This window comes from Hylobates moloch, unplaced genomic scaffold, assembly GCF_009828535.3.
Source record: "Hylobates moloch isolate HMO894 unplaced genomic scaffold, HMol_V3 SCAFFOLD_9, whole genome shotgun sequence".
Lineage (NCBI taxonomy): Eukaryota > Metazoa > Chordata > Mammalia > Primates > Hylobatidae > Hylobates > Hylobates moloch.
In genome coordinates, this window is record NW_026652284.1 from 103,722,536 (window position 1) to 103,743,605 (window position 21,070).

The 21,070-nt window shown below is 44.0% G+C and overlaps 1 protein-coding gene and 1 pseudogene across 7 annotated transcripts in view; one reads left to right on the top strand and one right to left on the bottom strand.

Moving 5' to 3' along the window:
- The window catches only part of NTAQ1 (N-terminal glutamine amidase 1), a 31,357-nt gene extending 16,431 nt beyond the window's left edge, over positions 1–14,926 (top strand). For 3 of the 7 annotated variants that reach the window (XM_032760374.2, XM_058444427.1, XM_058444428.1), the window contains exons 4-7: positions 3,177–3,325; positions 3,931–4,055; positions 7,990–8,033; positions 13,308–13,912. In XM_032760374.2, the coding sequence (XP_032616265.1) occupies positions 3,177–3,325; positions 3,931–4,055; positions 7,990–8,033; positions 13,308–13,433 (444 nt within the window). In that variant the 3' untranslated portion in view covers positions 13,434–13,912. Of the gene's footprint in view, positions 1–3,176; positions 3,326–3,930; positions 4,056–7,989; positions 9,024–13,307; positions 13,913–14,699 lie in introns of those variants that run through there. The other 4 variants (XR_004371001.2, XR_004371002.2, XM_058444426.1 and 1 more) reach the window with 4 other exon arrangements.
- A 2,012-nt stretch (positions 14,927–16,938) lies between these two features.
- On the bottom strand, positions 16,939–17,014 carry LOC116814067 (U4 spliceosomal RNA; annotated as a pseudogene).
- Between the last annotated feature and the right edge of the window lie 4,056 nt (positions 17,015–21,070).

A 21,070-nucleotide genomic window follows, 5' to 3' on the forward strand; every position in this document is an offset into this window, starting at 1 on the left:
TGCTCTGTTGCCTAGGCCGGAGTGCAGGGGCATGATCTTAGCTCAGTGCAACCTCCTTCTCCTGGGTTCAAGTGATTCTCGTGCCTCAGCCTCCTGACTAGTTGGGGCTACAAGTGCACACCACCACACCCGGCTCATTATTGTATTTTTAGTAGAGACTGGGTTTCACCATGTTGGCCAGGCTAGTCTCGAACTCCTGACCTCATATGATCCACCTACCTCGGCCTCCCAAAGTGCTGGAATTACAGGCATGAGCCACCATGCCCAGCCTTTGGTTGTCTTTTAAAAGGTTGACCATTTACACACTAATGCTTCTAGCAGCACTATGAGGTAGACCAAGCTTGTCTAACCTGCAGCCTGTGGGCTGCATGTGGCCCAAGACAGCTTTAAATGCAGCCCAACACGAATTTGTAAACTTTCTTAAAACATTATGAAATTTTTTTTGTGATTTTTTTTTTTTTTTTTTTTTTTAGCTTATCAGCTATTGTTAGTGTTAGTGTATTTTATGTGTGGCCCAAGACAATTCTTCTTCTTCCAATGTGGCCCAGGGAAGCTAAAAGGTTGGACACCCTTGAGTTAGATACTCCAGTTATCTCCATTTTATAAAAGAGGAGACTGAGGCTGCCGAGGGGGGGTGCTGAGATTGGAACCAGGCGTTTACCTGCTCCTGCCTGCATTGCTCTCCTGCCTCTGATGTTCTCTGTTCTCCACAATGTCCTGCAGCAGTTTACCTGGTTCCCATTCACTTCTCTGGGAACTTCTTTTTTATTTTATTTTATTTTATTTTATTTTATTTTATTTTATTTTTTTTATTTTATTTAATTATTATACTTTAAGTTTTAGGGTACATGTGCACAATGTGCAGGTTTGTTACATATGTATACATGTGCCATGTTGGTGCGCTGCACCCATCAACTCGTCATTTAGCATTAGGTTTATCTCCTTATGCCATCTCTCCCCCCTCCCCCCTCTGGGAACTTGTTGAGGGTGAGAACTTATCTTTTTCATCTTTGCATCTGCAGTTCAGCAGCACAGTCTTTCACATAGAATAGAGAGTGTGTGGTTCAAAAAAACTGATATGGGACTGGGCACAGTGGCTCACGCCTGTAATCCCAGCACTTTGGGAGGCAGAGACAGGGAGATCACTTGAGGCCGGGAGTTCGAGACCAGCCTGGTCAACATGGTGAAACCCCATCTCTACTAAAAATACAAAAATTAGCTGGGTGTGGTGGCACGCCTGTAATCCCAGCTACTCGGGAGGCTGAGGTGGGAAAATCGCTCGAACCCCGGAGGTGGAGGTTGCAGTGAGCCAGGATCATGCCACTGTGCTCCAGCTTGGGTGACATGAGAGAGACTCCGTCTCAAAACAACAACAACAAACCTGTAATATGAGTTATAAGATGTTAAGAGAGAAACAGAATTTGGGTAAGGCAGAGATTCTGGCAGGGGATAGGAGAAGATAAAAAATTGATTGGTGGGAAGAAAGCCTTTAGCTGGAGCTTGTGTGGTGGAAAGAGGTAGAGAAGGTTGCTGCAGATGGAGGGGAATGACATGAGCAGACCCAGTGGGAGGCAGTGGTGGACTGTTTGGGGTCATGGAGGATAGGATGTATCTGGGGAAGTCCAGAGAATAGGCATTCATTTTTGAATCTTTCTGTTTCGCTAAGATAGAGCCAAAGGCAGCACTCAGGCTTTTAAAGGCACAGCATCCCTAGTCTTAAGTATTGTTCTTGCCTCATAGGATTTATACAGGGCTCAAGTAGAATGATATTTGAGAAAGAAAATGCCTTTTAAACTCTGAGATATTGTAGAAATATGAGATGGTATTACTAATGTTGCTAGGTTGCTTTGATTTCACAGTGCTGTTCTCTATGAGAGCGTTTTTCTTTGGAAGAACTCAGAGCACCACATTGCTCATGTCCCTTGATCACCTCCCTGAAATCCCTTTCAGCTCATCGCTGGTGTTGGGCAGTACCTTGAGTCTGAGAGTGAGGGTGAGAATTAACATCCACACCGTGACAGAGCTGTGTGGGAAAAGCTGTCTTTTTCTTTCTCCCTTAGTGGCTACAGATGAAGGCTTGGCTAACTTCTTTTTTTAAAAAATAATTTTTCTTTTCTTTTAATTGCAAAAGTGGTTCCAAACTAGAAATTAAAGTCCTCCTTCTCCTCTCCAGGCTGACCCCCAGAAGCCTCCTTTGTTATTAGTTTGGAGCAAATCCTTGCAGACATTTTCCTTTGCATTCACATGCATGCAAATGTACTTCTGAATGCGCACGTATGTCTTTATATACAGATAGCTTTTAACAAATAGCAGGTGGGGCCGGCACTGTGGCTCACACCTGTAATTCCAGCACTTTGGGAGGCTGAGGCGGGGGGATCACTTGAGGCCAGAAGTTGGAGACCAGCCTGGCCAACATGGTGAAACACCATCTCTACTAAAAATACAAAAATTAGCTGGGCGTGGTGGCAGGTGTCTGTAGTCCCAGCTACTCAGGAGGCTGAGGTAGGAGAATCGCTTGAACCCAGGAGGCAGAGGTTGCAGTGAGCTGAGATCATGCCACTGCACTCCAGCCTGGGTGATAGAGCAAGACTCTGTCTCAATAAAAAAAAATAGGTGGGGCCAGGCGCGGTGGCTCACGCCTGTAATCCCAGCACTTTTGGAGGCTGAGGCGGGTGGATCACCTGAGGTCAGGGGTTCGAGACCAGCCTTGCCAGCATGATGAAACCCTGTCTCTACTAAAAATACAAAAATTAGCTGGCCATCGTGGTGTGCACTTGCAATCCCAGCTACTTGGGAGGCTGACACAAGAGAATTGCTTGAACCCGGCAGGTGTGAGTTGCAGTGAGCTGAGATCGTGCCATTGCACTCCAACCTGGGTGACAGAGTAAGACTCCATCTCAAAAAAAAAAAAAAGTTTCCTAGAGGTAAAATTGCAGTTTCAGAGGATGTGCATTTAATGACTATGAACATTTCCATTATTTAACCATTTCCCTATCTGTGGACATTTAGTCTGTTTTCGTGTTTTCAGGGTGTTGTGTTTGCTTTATTGTATTTTGCTATTATAAGGAGGGCTGTAGCAGTCCTATATCCTTTTTAGTGATAATGTATGTGTCTGAATACTGGGATTTCATCATTATGAAGTAACTTGGTTTAACTTCAGCAACTTTTACTTCTAGGATTACCATGTTGTTTTGCTTCATGTTTCAAGTGGAGGACAGAGCTTCATTTATGATCTCGATACTGTCTTGCCATTTCCCTGCCTCTTTGACACTTACGTAGAAGATGCCTTTAAGTCTGATGATGACATTCACCCACAGTTTAGGAGGTGAGGACATTCAGGATGGATTTACTTATTTTCTGAAGTAAGAATTTGACGATTCCACAGAGGTTCTTTTTTTTTTTTGACAATTGTTTTGTAAAGATCTCGTCTGGCATCACCATTGAGTTGATGTTTCAGAATGATGTATTTGCAACACAGGAGATTCAAAATGTTTTAAAGCTTTAAAAGTTATCTATCATATAAAAGGTTGTCATTCTTTTAAAATTTTGTGTGATGAGATCTCAAACATTTAACTTCAAGCAGGTTGGGGATTTTTCTTATATTTTTGTTTTTGTGAGGATACCTTGTGCTGTCACTATTGAGAGGGCTGTGAGGGCAGCATCAGAAAATCATGCCCGTTGCCCTTGATACACAAATCGAGTAAATCAAGGCAACCAGATATATTTTGTGCCTTTGCCTTTCTGTTTCGGGTTTTAGTTGATCATTTCCTATGCTTCTCTAATATGTAGTAAAGTTGCCTGTGTTACTAACCATACAGAAATGCATGAGTAGTTTTGTGCATGTCATAGGAAATGAGTCCATATAAAAATGGAGTTAGAATTTCAAACGTGACACCTCCCTAATGTGAGTGTATATTGATTTTTCTGCAGGAAATTTAGAGTGATCCGTGCAGATTCATATTTGAAGAACTTTGCTTCTGACCGATCTCACATGAAAGACTCCAGTGGGAATTGGAGAGAGCCTCCACCGCCGTATCCCTGCATTGAGACTGGAGGTGAGCCAGGATGCCTTCTCAGGGGGGATTCTGATTGATCACATACACATCAGCATTTTTCCTTAATGGAGGACAAAAGTCAGGTCATTCTTTGAAAAAAACTCCATGAATGAATCCCAGCACTTTGGGAGGCCAAGATGGGCAGATCACGAGGTCAGGAGATCGAGACCATCCTGGCTAACACGGTGAAGCCCTGTCTCTACTAAAAATACAAAAAATTAGCCGGGCATGGTAGCGGGCGCCTGTAGTCCCAGCTACTCGGGAGGCTGAGGCAGGAGAATGGCATGAACCCAGGAGGCGGAGCTTGCAGTGAGCCGAGATTGGGCCACTGCGTTCCAGCCTGGGTGACAGAGGGAGACTCCATCTCAAAAAAAAAAAAAAAAAATTCCATGAATGATAAGGAGGTCATAGGAAATACTACTTCTGTGTGTGTATTAGATTCAGAAATGAAGGCACAGAGAATAGGACTGGAAGGCATAAAAACTCGTGGGAGAGGAAGGGTGTTAAGGATCAGAACCATGGCACCTGCAAACTGCTGGATTATTGGATATAGCTACTGTGGGGACACTGAACATCAGGAGACTCGCATGCTTGTGTCATTTAACAGCGGGACTGGTAGCACCTTGCCATGGTAGGGTTTTGTGCTATGGTGAAAGAAATCCCCATTGCATCCTTATGATGTGTGAAATGTCACTTTGGCTATATAATAAAATCTGCATTAGAGGGAGGTGAGCGCCAACAGGTTTTATTGTACCACTTGTCTCATTTATGTGCTTTTAGGCATCAACCGGTTGATAATTTCCTGACATTTAAGAAAATAAAGGGTCCTTCACCCTATTACTATTGTTTGGCATTCATATGAGTTTGAGGCATTATTTACGTTTGTAAGTAATTCACGACATTCCCACTTAGGGGTGAGATCATCCCAACACCTGGATAATACAGTCTGTGTGAAAGTGCTCTGTGAGCTCTGCAGCATGTCAGAAAAATAGGGCAGTAGTGTTAGTACTTCAAAAAGGGTCTGAGCGTGGTGGCTCATGCCTGTAATCCCAGCATTTTGGGAGGCTGAGGTGGGTGGACCACCTGAGGTCAGGAGTTCGAGACTAGCCTGACCAATGTAGTGAAACTCTGTCTGTACTAAAAATACAAAAGTTAGCCGGGTATGGTGGTGTGTGCCTGTAGTCCCAGCTCCTTGGGTGACTGAGACAGGAGAATTGCTTGAACCGGGAGGCAGAGGTTGCAGTGAGCCAAGATCGCACCACTGCACTCCAGCCTAAGTGACAAGAGTGAGATTCCATCTCAAAAAAAAAAAGAGGAAGAAAAAAATAGTTTAACAAGGAGGAAAGTAAAAAGTACATTTGGCATATTTGAGAGGACTGAACACTAAGAGAGGATTCAAACTCTGATTTTTGAGGTTCTCTGTGAAAAGCTCTCATAATTTAAAAAATTTATATTGGAATTGCTTATCAGTACACAGAGCTGCTTCCTGGCCTCAGTGTGAGAACTGGGGAAGCTTCCTGGTAAGGAGAGGGCTTGAGGGGTCTGCCTTAGCATCTACAGCAACCTGCTCTACAGGGCCTGGTCTGGCTACAGTGTGCCTTTAGCAGCTACCTGTTTCCCCTCGAGATGTGAGCACCTAAGACAGAACCTAGTGCATAGCCAGCATTTAGTGAACCCCTTGTCAGCCCTGGTCCGACTGGGGCAATTCCTTTGGTTTTAATGACTACCAGTCATTGGATGCTGTTTTGTGCTGGGCTTTTGCCAGCCCAATTACTATATGGGCTGCCGAGGTGAGCACTGCCAGCCCAATTTTCTTTCTTTTTTTTTTTTTTTTTTTGTTGAGACTCTGTCGCCCAGGCTGGAGTGCAGTGGCACGATCCCAGCTCACTGCAACCTCCATCTCCCAAGTTCAAGCAATTTTCATGCCTCAGCCTCTGGATTAGTTGGGATTACAGGCATGCACCATCACACCTGGTTAGTTTTTTTTTTTTTTTTTTTGAGATGGAGTCTCACTCTGTCACCCATGCTGGAGTGCAGTGGTGCAGTGTCGGCTCACTGCAAGCTCCGCCTCCAGGGTTCATGCCATTCTCCTGCCTCAGCCTCCTGTGTAGCTGGGACTACAGGCGCCTGCCACCACGCCTAGCTAATTTTTTTTTTTGTATTTTTAGTAGAGATGGGGTTTTACCATGTTAGCCAGGATGGTCTCGATCTCCTGACCTCGTGATCTGCCCGGCTTGGCCTCCCAAAGTGCTGGGATTACAGGCGTGAGCCACCGCGCCTGGCCACACCTGGCTAGTTTTTATATTTTTAGTAGACATGAGGTTTTGCCATGTGGGCCAGGCTGGTCTTGAACTCCTGGCCTCAGGTGATCCTTCCACCTTGGCCTCCCAAAGTGCTGGGATTACAGGGGTGAGCTACTGTGCCTGGCCCATATAAACCAAAAATTAGCCAGGCGTGGTGGTGCACGCCTGTAATCTCAGCTACTCAGGAGGCTGAGGCAGGAGAATCGCTTGAATCTGGGAGGTGGAGGTCACAATGAGCCAAGATTGCACCACTGCACTGTAGCCTGGGTGACAGAGGGAGACTCTGTCTCAAAAAAAAAGAAAACAGACTTTAAATTAATGCATGTTTTAGATACATGCATTATTGGGTATGATGGATTTAGTTATGGAATTGACTCTTTTTTTTTTAAATCAAGATAGGGTCTCAGTATATTGCTCCTACCTTGGCCTCCCAAAATACTGAGATTATAGGCATGAGCCACCACGCTGGCCAGGATTAACTCCTTTTTTTTTTTTTTTTTTTTTGAGACGGAGTCTTGCTCTGTTGCCCAGGCTGGAGTGCAGTGGCACAATCTTGGCTCACTACAACCTCTGCCTCCTGGGTTCAAGCGATTCTCCTGTCTCAGCCTCCCAAGTAGCTCAGATTCTAGGCATCCACTACCACACCTGGCTAATTTTTGTATTTTTAGTAGAGATGGGGTTTTACCACGTTGGCCAGGCTGGTCTCGAACTCCTGACCTCAAATGATCCACCCGTCTCAGCTTCCCAAAGTCCTGGGATTATAGGTGTGAGCCACCACGCCTGGCTGCTTTTAATCTTTTTGAGTGAAGGTTCAGAGTAGCGTTTCTTTCTTTCCTTTTTTTTTTTTTTGAGACAAAGCTTTGCTTTGTTGCCCAGGCTGGAGTGAAGTGGCATGATCTTGGCTCATTACACCCTCCAATTCCAAGGTTCAAGCAATTCTCCTGTCTCAGCCTCCTGAGTAGCTGGGATTAGAGAGGTGTGCCACCATACCCAACTAATTTTTGTATTTTTAGTAGAGATGGGGTTTCACCATGTTGGCCAGGCTGTTCCCTTAACTTCTGACCTCAAGTGATCTGCCCGCCTCGACCTCCCAAAGTGCTGGGATTACAGGTGTGAGCCACTGTGCTTGGCTCAGAGCAGCCTTTCATCGAGGGCTAATTTAGCCCCCCTACTCTGACATGACCCTTCTGAGGATGCTACTGAACGCTGCATGTTACGAGTTCTCTCCACTCTGGCTGATGGTGACATGAATTATTTCTAGCCCTGTGGAAGTTCTAGGGATTATTAGACCCACCCCTTCTTGGTGCTTCTTTCCCTGGCCTCATGAAGTTTCGTTCCATAGAAAAGATCAGTACTTAGCCAAAGACTCAGGGGGTCCCCTCTGCTGATCTTTGGAGCTCTGACTCTGTGTAGTCCCCTCTTTGCTGATATTCTGTTTCCCTCAGTTTGAGTGTGTGCGTTTTGTCATGATTGGATTGAAGTTATACATTCAAGGCAAGAAAACCACAGAAGTGACATTGAGCCCTTATCTATTTGAATAATTTTACCTACTTTTGGTCTTCTGCATTGTTTTATTGCTGTTAAACCAAAATTGTGTTTTCAGTGGACATTTTTTTCATATATTTTTTTAGATTCCAAAATGAACCTGAATGATTTCATCAGTATGGATCCCAAGGTAGGATGGGGCGCTGTCTACACACTATCCGAATTTACACATCGGTTTGGCAGTAAAAACTGCTGAACTTGGCCTCAAGATGTGGAACTATGGAGAAATTCTAGGACATGAACAAGCAACCTATCCTTTCATCGAGGACAGCAAACATTATGGTATAGTTGGCTTGGAATTATGTCTTTCTCTTTTAATTTGATTGAGTGGAAATCTGAGTGAATACAAATATAAATGAACAACATAAAAACTTTTGTTTTGACATGTCAAATTGAAACTTGATAAAGTGCGTATTTGCTAAGATATTCCTGTGGCTCGTGTGTTAAAACACGAGGACTTAAGCCAGTAATCGTTTTTGTTCAGATAGAGGTGTGGAGGTAGAGCCAGCCCCTCATGTCTGTTCTGGATGTTTTGTGTCTCTCCAGCTACATTGTAAGCTCCTTGAGTGCAGGGCCATGGCCCATTGCTCTGTGAATCTCAAATGCCCATAAAAGGTGCCCATAAAATGTTTTCTTGAACATTTGAATGTGCTGTTGTCTGGAAAGGGGTAATATTGTGAGCTGAATCAGCAATAAGTATTAGTCTTTTTGGACTACGGTATTGTTAAAAAGATTGCAGGCCTCTCAGACTTGAGTGTTAATTGGCTTATTTATTTATGGCTTTAAATAAAATTGATTTAACATTAATTTTGTTTTAAAGATTTTCGTGTCACCCTTGATGATCTGAAATACCTAAATATGCCTCAATTGTAAGGATAACCAGGGCTTTAAAATATATTTATTACATGTGCCTTCTGGAAGACATCTTGGTCATTTGGCTTTAATCATATCATTCCAAATGAAAGATATTTGGCATTACACTGGCATATAGTACCAGCTCTCATGTTCTCATGATTCTGCTTTAAAAATGAACAACTTCCTATAGCAAGGATGTCTGACCTTTTGTTCTTAGATGAGCTTTCTACTTATTAAGAAACTATCGGCTGGGCATGGTGGCTCACGCGTGTCATCTCAGCACTTTGGGAGGCCTAGGTGGGCAGATCATGAGGTCAGGAGTTTGAGACCAACTTGGCCAAAATGGTGAAACCTTGTCTCCACTAAAAATACAAAAATTAGCTGGGTGTGGTGGTGGGCACCTGTAATCCCAGCTACTTGGGAGGCTGAGGCAGAATTGCTTGAACCTGGGAGGTGGAAGTTGCAGTGAGCTGAGATCATGCAGCTGCACTCCAGCCTGGGTGACAGAGCAAGACTCCATCTCAGAAAAAAAAAAAAAGAAACTGACATTTAATGTGAATCCTCCACCTTACGCTATGAAGGGTACAAATGTAACCATTTATTTATTTATTTAGAGACAGAGTCTTGCTCTGTCACCCAGGCTGGAGTGCAGTGGCATGATCTCGGCTCACTATAACCTCCGCCTCCCAGGTTCGAGTGATTCTTGTGCCTCAGCCTCCTGAGTAGCTGGAATTACAGGTATGCGCCACCACGCCCAGCTAATTTTTGTATTTTAGTAGAGATGGGGTCTTACCACGTTGGCCAGGCTGGTCTTGAACTCCTGAGCTCAGGTGATCTGCCCGCCTTCGCCTCCGGAAGTATTGGGATTACAGGCATGAGCCAATGCGCCCAGCCTCCTTCCCTAGAAATTTCTGCATAAACTGCCCTTTAATCTGCATGTTATTTTTATTTACTTATTTAATTTGAGACAAAGTCTCACTCTGTCGCCCAGGCTGGAGTGCAGTGGCATGATCTCGGCTCACTGCAACCTCTGCCTCCCAGGTTCAAGCGATTCTCCTGCCTCAGCCTCCCGAGTAGCTGGGATTACAGGCGCATACCACCATGCCCAGCTAATTTTTGTATTTTTAATAGAGACAGGGTTTTGCCTTGCTAACTAGGCTGGTATCAAACTCCTGACCTGAGGTAATCTGCCCAGCTCGGCCTCCCAAAGTGCTGGGATTACAGGCATGAGTCACCACACCCAGCCAAATTTGCGTGTTATTTAAAGGTAGGTATAAATGTGACTGCCAGACTGCCCTGAACTGCTCCTCTCTGCCTACAGGGTAAACCTGCTCTGCAGCAGCAGTCACAGTACACTACCGCTTCAATAAAGCTGTTTTCTTTCACCTTCAGCTTGCCCTTGAATTCTTTCCTTGGCAAAGCCAAGAAGTCTCATGGGCTCAGCCCTACTTTGGGGCTTGCCTGGTCTGTATCAGATTGATCTGTGCTTGAAGCCAAGCCCACCTTTTTTTTTTTTGAGACTGTCTGGCTCTGTCACCGAGGCTGGAGAGCACTGGTGTGATCTCTGCTTACTGCAGCCTCCGCCTCCCAGGCTCAAGCGATCCTCCCACCTCAGCCTTCTGAGTAGCTGGGACTATAGGCGCTCCACAGTGCCCAGCTAATTTTTATATTTTTAGTAGAGATGGGGTTTTGGCACGTTGCTCAGGCTGGTCTTGAACTCTGGGACTCAAGCAATCCGCCCACCTTGGCCTCCAAAAGTGCTGAGATTACAGGTGTGAGCCCTCGCATCCGGCCTGCACTTCCTGGTTCTGTGAACCAGTGGATTCTTTTTTCTCTTCAGCTTGTGCGAGTTGGGTTTCTGTCATTTTTAACTGAAAGATAGGTTTTCTTACAAGATTGTTCTTCAGAGTTGTTTATCAGGCTTAGGAACTGTTATTTGTTTGTCTCTGTGCTTAATTTTTCTATTTAAACTTTTTTTTTTTTTTTTGAACCCAAACTAAGACAATTTTTCTTTGAGGTCAGATTTCTTTCTCTTAATATTCAACATGTGTGAGAGGATTTTCTGTTTGGAAAGAGGATATTTCAAGAAAAGCAGGGGACTAAAGTAGAATTTTGTTTGTTTGCTAGTTTTTGTTTGAGATGCAGTCTTGCTCTGTTGCCCAGGCTAGAGTACAGTGGCACAATCTTGGCTCACTGCAACTTCCATCTCCCAGATTTAAATGACTCTCCTGCCTCCGCTTCCTGAGTTTCTGGGATTACAGGCATGCGCCACCACACCTGGCTAATTTTTGTGTTTTTAGTAGAGACAGGATTTTACCATGTTGGCCAGGCTGGTCTCGAACTCCTGACCTCAAGTGATCCACCCACTTCGGCCTCCCAAAATGCTGGGATTACAAGTGTGAACCATAGTACCTGGCTGACTAAAGCAAAAAAATTTTTTTTTTGAGACGGAGTCTCGCTCTATCGCCCAGGCTGGAGTGCAGTGGAGTGATCTTGGCTCACTGCAAGCTCCGCCTCCCAGGTTCACACCATTCTCCTGCCTCAGCCTCCTGAGTAGCTGGGACCACAGGCGCCCGCCACCACGCCTGGCTAATTTTTTTTTTGTATTTTTAGTGGAGACAGGGTTTCACTGTGTTAGCCAGGATGGTCTCTATCTCCTGACCTCATGATCCACCTGCCTCAGCCTCCCAAAGTGCTGGGATTACAGGCATGAGCCACCGTGCCCAGCCTAAAGCAGAATTTGTAAATTGACTATGAAAGCAACAGAAACAGAGTATCTCTGAGAACCTGACACACCAAAGAGCTGGGAAGCAAATACGAAAATATAAAATGGTTCTCAGCTCAGTAGAACTGGCTATCCCTGACTGAAGATATTATTGGAGCTTTTAAGAAAATCGTGTCTTTCAGAAGAGGAGTTGGTTAGCAATGGTAGTAAATGCAAACCTTTGTGTGTGTTTTTCTTGGTTTAATTTTTACTTAATTAAAAAATAGATGGTACCATGTACATTGTACCAATTCAAAATGTATAAAAGAGTATTTGGTGAAAAGTAAACTTCCCTCCTGCTTTGTCCTCCAATTTTCTGATGTTGCCACCCAGAAATAACCTCTTTTTCAGTTTATTTTATATCCTTCTTTCCAGGAATTTTCTGTGTAAACATATAGGTGTGTATTATATATTAAATTCTGTTTCCCCCCCACCCCGACAAATGGTAGCATCCTAAATATATTGTTCTGTATTTTACTTTTTTTCCCTTCACTAAACAAAGAAAAATACATTTTACTTTTTAAAGTTAATATATTTGGATGTTTTCTAATTGGTACATATTGATTGGAAAATCAACAAGAATGAGAAAATATCTACATTCTTTTAAAAGGCTACATTGTATTCTGCGATACATATGGTCCATAATTTAAGTCCTTTATAAGTTGTTTTTTGCTTCTTGTTATGCCAAAAAAAAGCTACAATAAATGTTTTCATTTATGTGTCTTCATAAGAATTTCCAAGATGAATTTTTAAAATTTTTTATTTTTTGAGACAGAGTCTCACTCTGTTGCCCAGGTTGGAGTGCAGTGTTGTGATCTCAGCTCATTGTAACCTCTGCCTCCCGGGTTGAAGCGATTCTCCTGCCTCAGCCTCCCCATTAGCTGGGATTACAGGCGTGCACCACCACACTTGGCTAATTTTTGTATTTTTAATAGACAGGGTTTCACCATGTTGGCCAGGCTGGTCTTGAACTCCTGGCCTCAAGAGATCCACCTGCCTTGGCCCCCCAAAGTGCTGGGATTACAGGCATGAGCCACCATGCCCGGCCCCAAGATGAATTTTGAAACTGTAGACTGCTGATTGTCCCACCTTTGAATCCATTCTCTTTTCTTTTCTTTCCTTTTCCTTTTTCCTTTCCTTTTCTTTCTTTTTTTCGAGACAGAGTCTCATTCTGTTACCCAGACTGGAGTGCAATGGCACGATCTCACCTCACTGCAACCTCCACCTCCCAGGTTCAAGCAATTCTCGTGCCTCAGCCTCCTGAGTAGCTGGGATTACAGGTGCGCTACCACACCTGGCTAATTTTTTTGTGTGTGTTTTTATTATAGTAGAGACAGAGGTTCACCATGTTGGCCAGGCTGGTCTCAAACTCTGGCCTCAAGTGATCCTCCCTGCCTCAGCCTCCCAAAGTGCTGGGATTACAGGCATCAGCCACTGCACCTGGCCCATTCTCTTCTTTTTCTAGAGCAGGTGTTGGCAAATGTTTTCTGTAAATGGCCAAACAGTAAATGTTAGACTTTGCAGGCCATAAGGCCTCTGCCACAACTACTCAACTCTGCCTTTGTAGCCGAAAAGAGCAGCCACAGACAATATGTAAATGAATAGGTGTGGCTGAGCTCCAATAAAACTTTGCAAAACCTGGGTCTCCTCTCTTGTCTTTGGAGCCCTCCTCCCTCTGTGTCTGTACAGGGGAGCTTTTTCCTTCTTTCTTCTCTCTTCTTTCTTGCCTATTAAACACACTGCTCCTTAAATCCACTCCACCTGTGTCCGTGTCGTTTTATCCAGTTCGTGCAAGACAAGAGCCCTGGTGCTCCTCCACTTATCAGAGCCATCTTCACAGCAGAGACCAAGTCCTCACCAGACAACATAATCTGCTCAGCCCTGATCTTGGACTTACAGCCTTCGCAATAGACTCTGCTCCAACTATCAACTTAGGAAGTTAAGGAAAAACATGGTTTTCTTTTTCCAGCTAGAAGCTGGACATCCTAAGTGATTGGTTGAAGGAGCATGTTTGGTTTTCTCTGTCTGGTTCCAAGTTGAAAGTAAGAACAACAACATGGGGAAGCCTGCAATTTTTGACCATGTCCTGATCTCTCCATGCTGATCGCCGCCGAGCTGGGGGTCAGGGTTCTGTTATCATCTGTGCCCTGTTCGTTGTCTGCTTGAATATTCTGTCTATTTATAGAGAGGAAGAACAATAACCTTCATTATCAGAAACCTCATTCTAAGTTTACTTTTCTGTCTAGGTGTCCTTGTACAAATCACTTAGCTTTTTAAATATATAAATATGCTTTCTCACTGAGTAGCAGTAGTATTTTTGCTAGGCTTGAGTTGTTTACTATTAAAAAAATTATACTTACATTTTTATAATAAAACCTAATCTTAGGCTCAGATGCACATACAACTAAAGAGCAGTGCTTGTCTTTTGCTTAATGTTCATGTTACAAGATTAATTTTTATTTATAATATATGAACATGTTCTTTTTTAAAAAATACACAAAGTGATGGATAAATCTAACGTCCTTTTTGATAATCACCCTGGTTTTAAGAATATAACTGTCTAGAGGAAATAACTAATAGAGCTCATTGTGTATTTAGAGGTCATTGAATGCCAGGCAATTTTCTGACAACCTGATGGGGTCGGTACTATTTTTAATCCCTATTTTACAGATGAGGAAACTGATGCAGAGAGAGGTTTTCATATAGCTCCCCAAGTCACTAGCCAGTAAGTAGTAGAGCCAGGATTCAAATTAAGGAAAAAAAGCACCCGAGAAGCTTCATGCTGCTTTCTGATCACCTCCTTACTCTGTAAGGGTAACCACCATCCTGCTTTCTAACTGCATACCTTCGTTGTGCCTCTTTCTGTATTTTATATAATTTCATATAAAAATATGTTTGTATATGGCAGAAAAAAAACAAAAACAAAAAACAACTTTGCAAAACCAAGAGCTGGTAGATTCGGCCCTTGGGCTATAGTTTGCTGTCCCTTGTTCTACAGCAATAGAGCTGTGAATGGTGTGTGGTTGCTCTGCCATGGACTACGTTTCCCAGTCTCCTTTGCAGCCAGGTGTGGCCATGTGACCAGCTGAATATAAGAGGAAGTGTGTGTGCCACTTACATGACTGACCTGTGAAACTCCTGCCCACTCCTTCACACCTTTGCCTACTTTCTTACCAGATGAAATGGTGATGACTGGAGTGACCTCGGAAGCTACTTATCAAAGGCAGAAGAGCCACCATCAGCCTGAATTCCTGATGACTCTATGGAGCCGAGTTGCATGCCTGCCTAAATAGTATATTGTGGAACTCTTTCATAGGAGACACATTTATGTGTTTTTTAAGTCACAGAATTCTTGGTGAGTTTTGATTTGGCTGTTTAGTCCTCCCTAAATAATTCAGTGCCCATTCAAGCATGTAACAGGATATTTTTAGCTGGGTCAGAAATAAGAATTTGTGGTGTTCCAGGCCGGGTACGGTGGCTCACGCCTGTAATCCCAGCACTCTGGAAGGCCAAAGCGGGCGGATCCCTTGAGGTCAGGAGTTCGAGACCAGCCTGGCCAACATGGTGAAACCCCGTCTCTCCCCAAAATACAAAAATTAGCCAGGTATGGTGGCACATGCCTGTAATCCCAGTTACTCGGGAGGCTTGAGTATCACTTGAGATATCGCTTGAACCCAGGAGGTGGAGGTTGCAGTGAGCCAAGATTGCACCACTGCACTCCAGCCTGGGCAACAAGAGTGAGACTCTGTCTGAAAGAAAAAAAAGAAAAAGAAAAAAAAGAATTTGTGGTGTAAGCCTCTGTGTCCTTGCACAGACTGCCCCCTTAGTGTCTCACAGTTTTTGTGGAATTATTGCCCCTCCTGGAATGTTCACAAACCCTGAACACAAATGTCTATCCAGTCCTGTTGTTTTGCATGAGGTTCAGGAGCCTTGTGGGAAAGAAGCCAAATGGTCTGTGTTCTCATTTAGGGTTCAGACGTGTATAGGCTTGTCCCGTGGGCTAGAGGTCCTCAAAGATGTCTTTGCTAGAGGAGAGAAAAACATGAACATGAGATTGTGTGTGTGTTGGCGGGGAAGAGAATATTTCATACACCAAAAGGTGAAGTGTTTTGTTGCTTTTTTTTTTTCGTTTTTGGAACAGAGTTTTGCTCTTGTCATCCAGGCTGGAGTGCAGTGGCACGATCTCAGCTCACTGCAACCTCTGCCTCTTGGGTTCAAGTGATTTTCCTGCCTCAGCCTCCTGAGTAGCTGGGACTATAGACACCTGCCACCATGCCTGGCTAATTTTATATTTTTAGTAGAGACGGGTTCACCATGTTGGCCAGGCTGCTCTCGAATTCCTGACCTCAGGTGATCTGCCTGCTTTGGCCTCCCAAAGTGCTGGGATTACAGGTGTGAGTCATCGTGCCTGGCCCCAGTTAGCTCATCTAAGCTCTTCATGTGTATGAACTCACTTAATCCTCAAAACAACAATATAAGGTAGATACCATTATTCTCCTTATGTTACAAATTAGGAAACATAGGCACAGTGAGGTAAAGTGACTTATGGAAAGCGACATAGCTAGTGAGTGGTGGAGACAGGATTTGAATGTAGGCATTCCCGCTCCAGGGCCTGGCTGCCATCCAATTCCCAGTTCACCCAGTTCCAAGTTCATGCCCACATTCTGTAATCAGATAATGGGTCACTAGCAAGGTGCTGTCTGTTGTAGGGCAGGAGTGGGTCACCAAGCTTCCCCACGGTCGGGATGAAGTGTCCTTCACAGCCGTCCACCTGAAGTAACTTACCCTGTAGTTACTGCAAAGAAACTTTATCAGTAAATGTCAAACTTGTTAAAAAGGCAAATGTCCAGAACTTCCCTGAGTGCTTCTGGTTTAGTAAGCATCCCAGTCAGGTCTCAGCGGCAGAGAACAGAAGTTGCTTGCTGCGTGAATCCAAAAGGCATTTGATTCAAAGTGATGGAGACGGGAAACAAACATCAAGAGAAACAGTCATAGGTGTAGCAGTCGGAGATGCACTCACTTCTAGCCCTGGTGCCCAGACCTGTGAACTCTGGCAGTACTGTCACTGGTTTGGAGCATCTACTACATCTTATGGGACAGAACTCCAGTGTCACCAGGTGGTGTCTGCCAGCAGATGCTGTAGCTCAGTCTCCAATGGGCCATTCATTCTACCATCCAGAAGATCACCTACCGCTGGGAACCACGGTAAGATCAGAGCATCTAGGGGGCACCAGCATATGGACCCATTTCTTTTGCTGTGAATGGGTTTGTGATCAGAAGCAATGTGGGTGTCTGGCATTGTGGCAGTGGACAAGGCATTCATTGAGTTGGTAAGTTGCTGGCAGAAGCATGGTGATTAGGAAAAGGAAATCCATCTGTGGAAGAAGTGTTTATTCAAGGGAGGGGAAAAGTCACCTGTCTTCCATTTTGTTTTCAATTAGCAATAATCACGCCTCGGATAAACTTCATTGGCTATGATACTGCACAAAGCTCTGTCTTCCCTTTTGGAAGGGATCCCTCATAATTAAGATGCCATAGCTCAGCCTTGGTCTCCACTTAGGACTTCAGCGGAGAAGGCAGCTGAGTCAGCTCTGGTGAGGGAAAGACGGTGGTTGAGTCCATGCACACCTCCGTCCCTGCTGCCATGGCTGCTTGGTTTGTGGGCCCACAGTATAAACACAGGCACTGTCGGTGACTTGCACAGAGGAGTCAGTCCACACCCTGGTTCTTTAGTGCTGTTTCCAGTGAGGACCTGTAGTGATAGTGAGCAACCACTTGTGTTACCAATATCCTCAAACCCCCATGCCCAGAAAATTTTATTTTATTTTATTTTATTTTTGAGACGGAGTCTCGCACTGTGCCTGGCTGGAGTGCAGTGGCGCAATCTTGGCTCATTACAACCGTCGCCTCCTGGGTTCAAGCAATTCTCTGCCTCAGCCTCCTGTGTAGCTGAGACTACAGGCATGTGCCACCATGCCTGGCTAATTTTTGTGATTTTAGTAGAAACAGGGTTTCACCATGTTGCCCAGGCTGGTCTCGAACCCCTGAGCTCAGGCAATCCACCCTCCTCGGCCTCCCAAAGTGCTGAGATTACAGGCATGAGCCACCGCACCCAGCCGAAATCAGCATTTTAATAGCCAGACTCACTCCCACTTCCCCACCCGGAAGTCTACTGCAGGTGTTCTGGGACCATGTATCATGAAATACAGATCTAGGTATATTGCTAATTTTAAGTGTAATTAGGCTGTTTTTAGTAAGTAGGTAAACTTTAGCACCGTTCCAAAGTGGTGGCTGGTGTGGCTAATTACAGAAAGTGGCAAGAGAGGTCAGGAACTGTATCTCAGCCCATTCATGTTTGGTTCTAAAATGTGCTAATACTCTTGATTTCGGCATCTGGTCAGGTGGGGGAATATTGACTTTCTCCAATCTCTGGATTTTAAGAACATCTTTTTAGGTCTGATCCTTATGACAGGGCTCAAGTTAGTGGCCCTCCCCAAAAAGGGTGATATTTAGGTGCTTGCATCTCCAGTGCCAAACCCCAGTGGTCATGACATTGCATTGCAGAGGTTCCTATAATCTAACAGTTGTTGTATTTCTGGATAAGCCCTTTGTTAATAATCATCCTGCTTGTTCCTTATGCTTTTGAATATTGAGAGAACTTATATTTTGCAGGGATTTTTGTTGTTGGTGGTGTTTTGAGACAGAGTCTTGCTCTGTCGCCCAGGCTGGTGTGCACGATCTTGGCTCACTGCAGCCTCCGCCTCTGCAGGGATTTTTGTTTCAAAACTTGGAACCCAAGATGCACATCTTAAATATCTAAGGCAGCAGGCATTTTAAAGTAAACAAAGTCACAAAAAGTGTGTCTGAACTTGATTCTGTAATTACCTCATTGCAGGAACTAATAATTCCTGTCAGTTCCGAGCAATATTAACCCTTACAGGAATTACACCAGAATAAAGTATATGTTTGAGCACTTCCCCAAGTGTCGAAGGCACCGTCAGGAGTTGTTTTACATGATTGCCTCAGGGGAAACGAGATAGTTAATGCTTTATGTATTTTTAACAAGAAATGTCACTTAAAGAAGATCCTTTTGCTTTCCTGTCTTTTGTCGCTTAAATGATTTTGCCATCTGTTAAACTTCTAGGCATCTTGGAAACTTTCAAAAACAAACGAATCAATTTTTTTCAACTTCTGTGGAGGGCAATCCAGATATTTATCTATAGAAATGACCTGTGACCATCCCCTTTGACTTAGGAATTCCTCATCTAGGAATGTATCTTACAGATATATACTGTACACATATAAAATGGTGGATACACAAGGAAACTCATTGTAGCTTTGGGCATAACAACAGGCAGTTGGAAACCACCTGTAGGCTTATCAACAGGGGGCTGATGAAATGTTTATGTTTCTTAAGCCGAGTGATGGCTTAAAATTTTTTTAAAAATCTATATATATATATATATATAGATATATATATTTTTGAGACAGAGTCTCCCTCTGTCACCTAGGCTGGAGTACAGTGGCATGATCACTGCAACCTCTGCCTCCCTGGTTCAAACAATTCTCCTGCCTCAGCCTACCAAGTAGCTGGGATTACAACTGTGAACCACCATGCCCGGCTAATTTTTATATTTTTAGTAGAGACGGGGTTTCCTCATGTTGATGAGGCTGGTCTGAAACTCCTGACTTCAAGTGATCCGCCCGCCTTGGCCTCCCAAAGTGCTAGAATTACAGGCACGAGCCACTGTACCCAGCCAAAATTAAAAAAAAAGATCTTAAACATGATATAAATATTCTTTTGTATGTATTAGTTGGTGCAAAAGTAATTGCAGTTTTTGCCTTTACTTTCAAATTAAACCTATATTAAATATGTAATAAACTGATATTATATATGTAATACAATTAAATTTAAAGAGCAAGTGGAAATCTGTACTAAAAGATAAAAACATATATGTGTATTTGCTTATATTTGTACAGAATATCTATAGGAATATCCAGTATCCAGTACCAAACTGGTAATATTGGTTGCTTCTGAGAAGAGAACTGGGTGGCTAGGGTCACAGGAGGGAGGGAAACTTCATTGTGTACGCTTTTGTGTTTTTAAGTGTTGTGAGCCTTGTGAATATATTACTTATTAAGGGTAGAATTGACTGGGCACAGTGGCTCACACCTGTAATCCCAGCACTTTGGGAGGCCAAGGCAGGTGGATCACCTGAGGTCAGGAGTTCAAGACCAGCCTGACCAATAAGGTGAAACTGCATCTCTGCTAAAAACACAAAATTTAGCTGGGCGTGGTGGCATGTGCCTGTAGTCACAGCTACTCGGGAGGCTGAGACAGGAAAATCGCTTGAACCTGGGAAGCGGAGGTTGCAGTGAGCCAAGAACACGCCACTGCACTCCAACCTGGGCTACAGAGCAAGACTAAAAAAAAAAAAAAAAAGAATTAAAATTAAAAAACCAAATAAATCACACTTTCCCTCACTTTTTTTTTTTTTTTTTTTTTTGTAGAGACGAGGTCTTGCTATGTTGCCCAGGCTCGTCTGGAACTCCTGGACCCAAGCAATCCTCTCACCTTGGCCTCCCAAAGTGCTGAGACTACAGGCGTGAGCCACTGTGCCTGGCTAACTTTTTTTTCAAACAAACACAACTTGAAACAAGTATAGCCTCAGATGTTCTCTCTGATCAAAGTTTCATTGACCAAGAGCAGGAAAAGCCAAAAGAAATTATTATCCTATTATACCACTCTGAGCCTGTTTGTTTACCAATTCTAACCCTTTGATTGGGCTGCTGTGAGTGAAAGTGAGACCTTGAAATTGTGAGTCTAGGTGAAACCATTAAACAGCTAAGTAGCTGTCTGTGTGCTGGTCAGGGGTGTGTTTCTGTGGCATCTATGGCATTAAGCTGCGATCTGGGTACAGAAATGCTCAGAAAGCCCATGAGCTCATGCGAAGAGAGAAAATCTTTTTAGCAGATGTGTGAGACAGGAAAAATAGTTGGTACTTTCTTTCTTTCTTTTTTTTTTTTTTTGAATCAGAATCTCGTTCTGTCGCCCAGGCTGGAGTGCAATGGCGCAATCTCGGCTCACTGCAAGCTCCGCCTCCTGGGTTCACGCCATTCTCCTGCCTCAGCCTCCAGAGTAGCTGGGACTACAGGCACGCGCCAGCATGCCCGGCTAATTTTTTGTATTTTTAGTAGAGATGGGGTTTCACCATGATAGCCAGGATGGTCTCGATCTCCTGACCTCGTGATCCACCCACCTCGGCCTCCCAAAGTGCTGGGATTACACGGGTGAGCCACCGCGCCCGGCCACAGTTGGTACTTTCACACTCAACACTCAACATAATACTTCTCCTCTGACATCAGATGTGTGTGGGGTTTTCCTACATCTCAGTCGTTTCTCCAGTGACACTAGCTGGCTGTTCTAGAATTCAATGCAACTCTGACATTGTCTACCTGGAGTTAGAGTCAGATCCCAGGGTAAGGGGCTCAGTCCCACAAGACTGTCCCCTACTTGATATATCAGTTGCAAGTAGTAGGTGGTCACC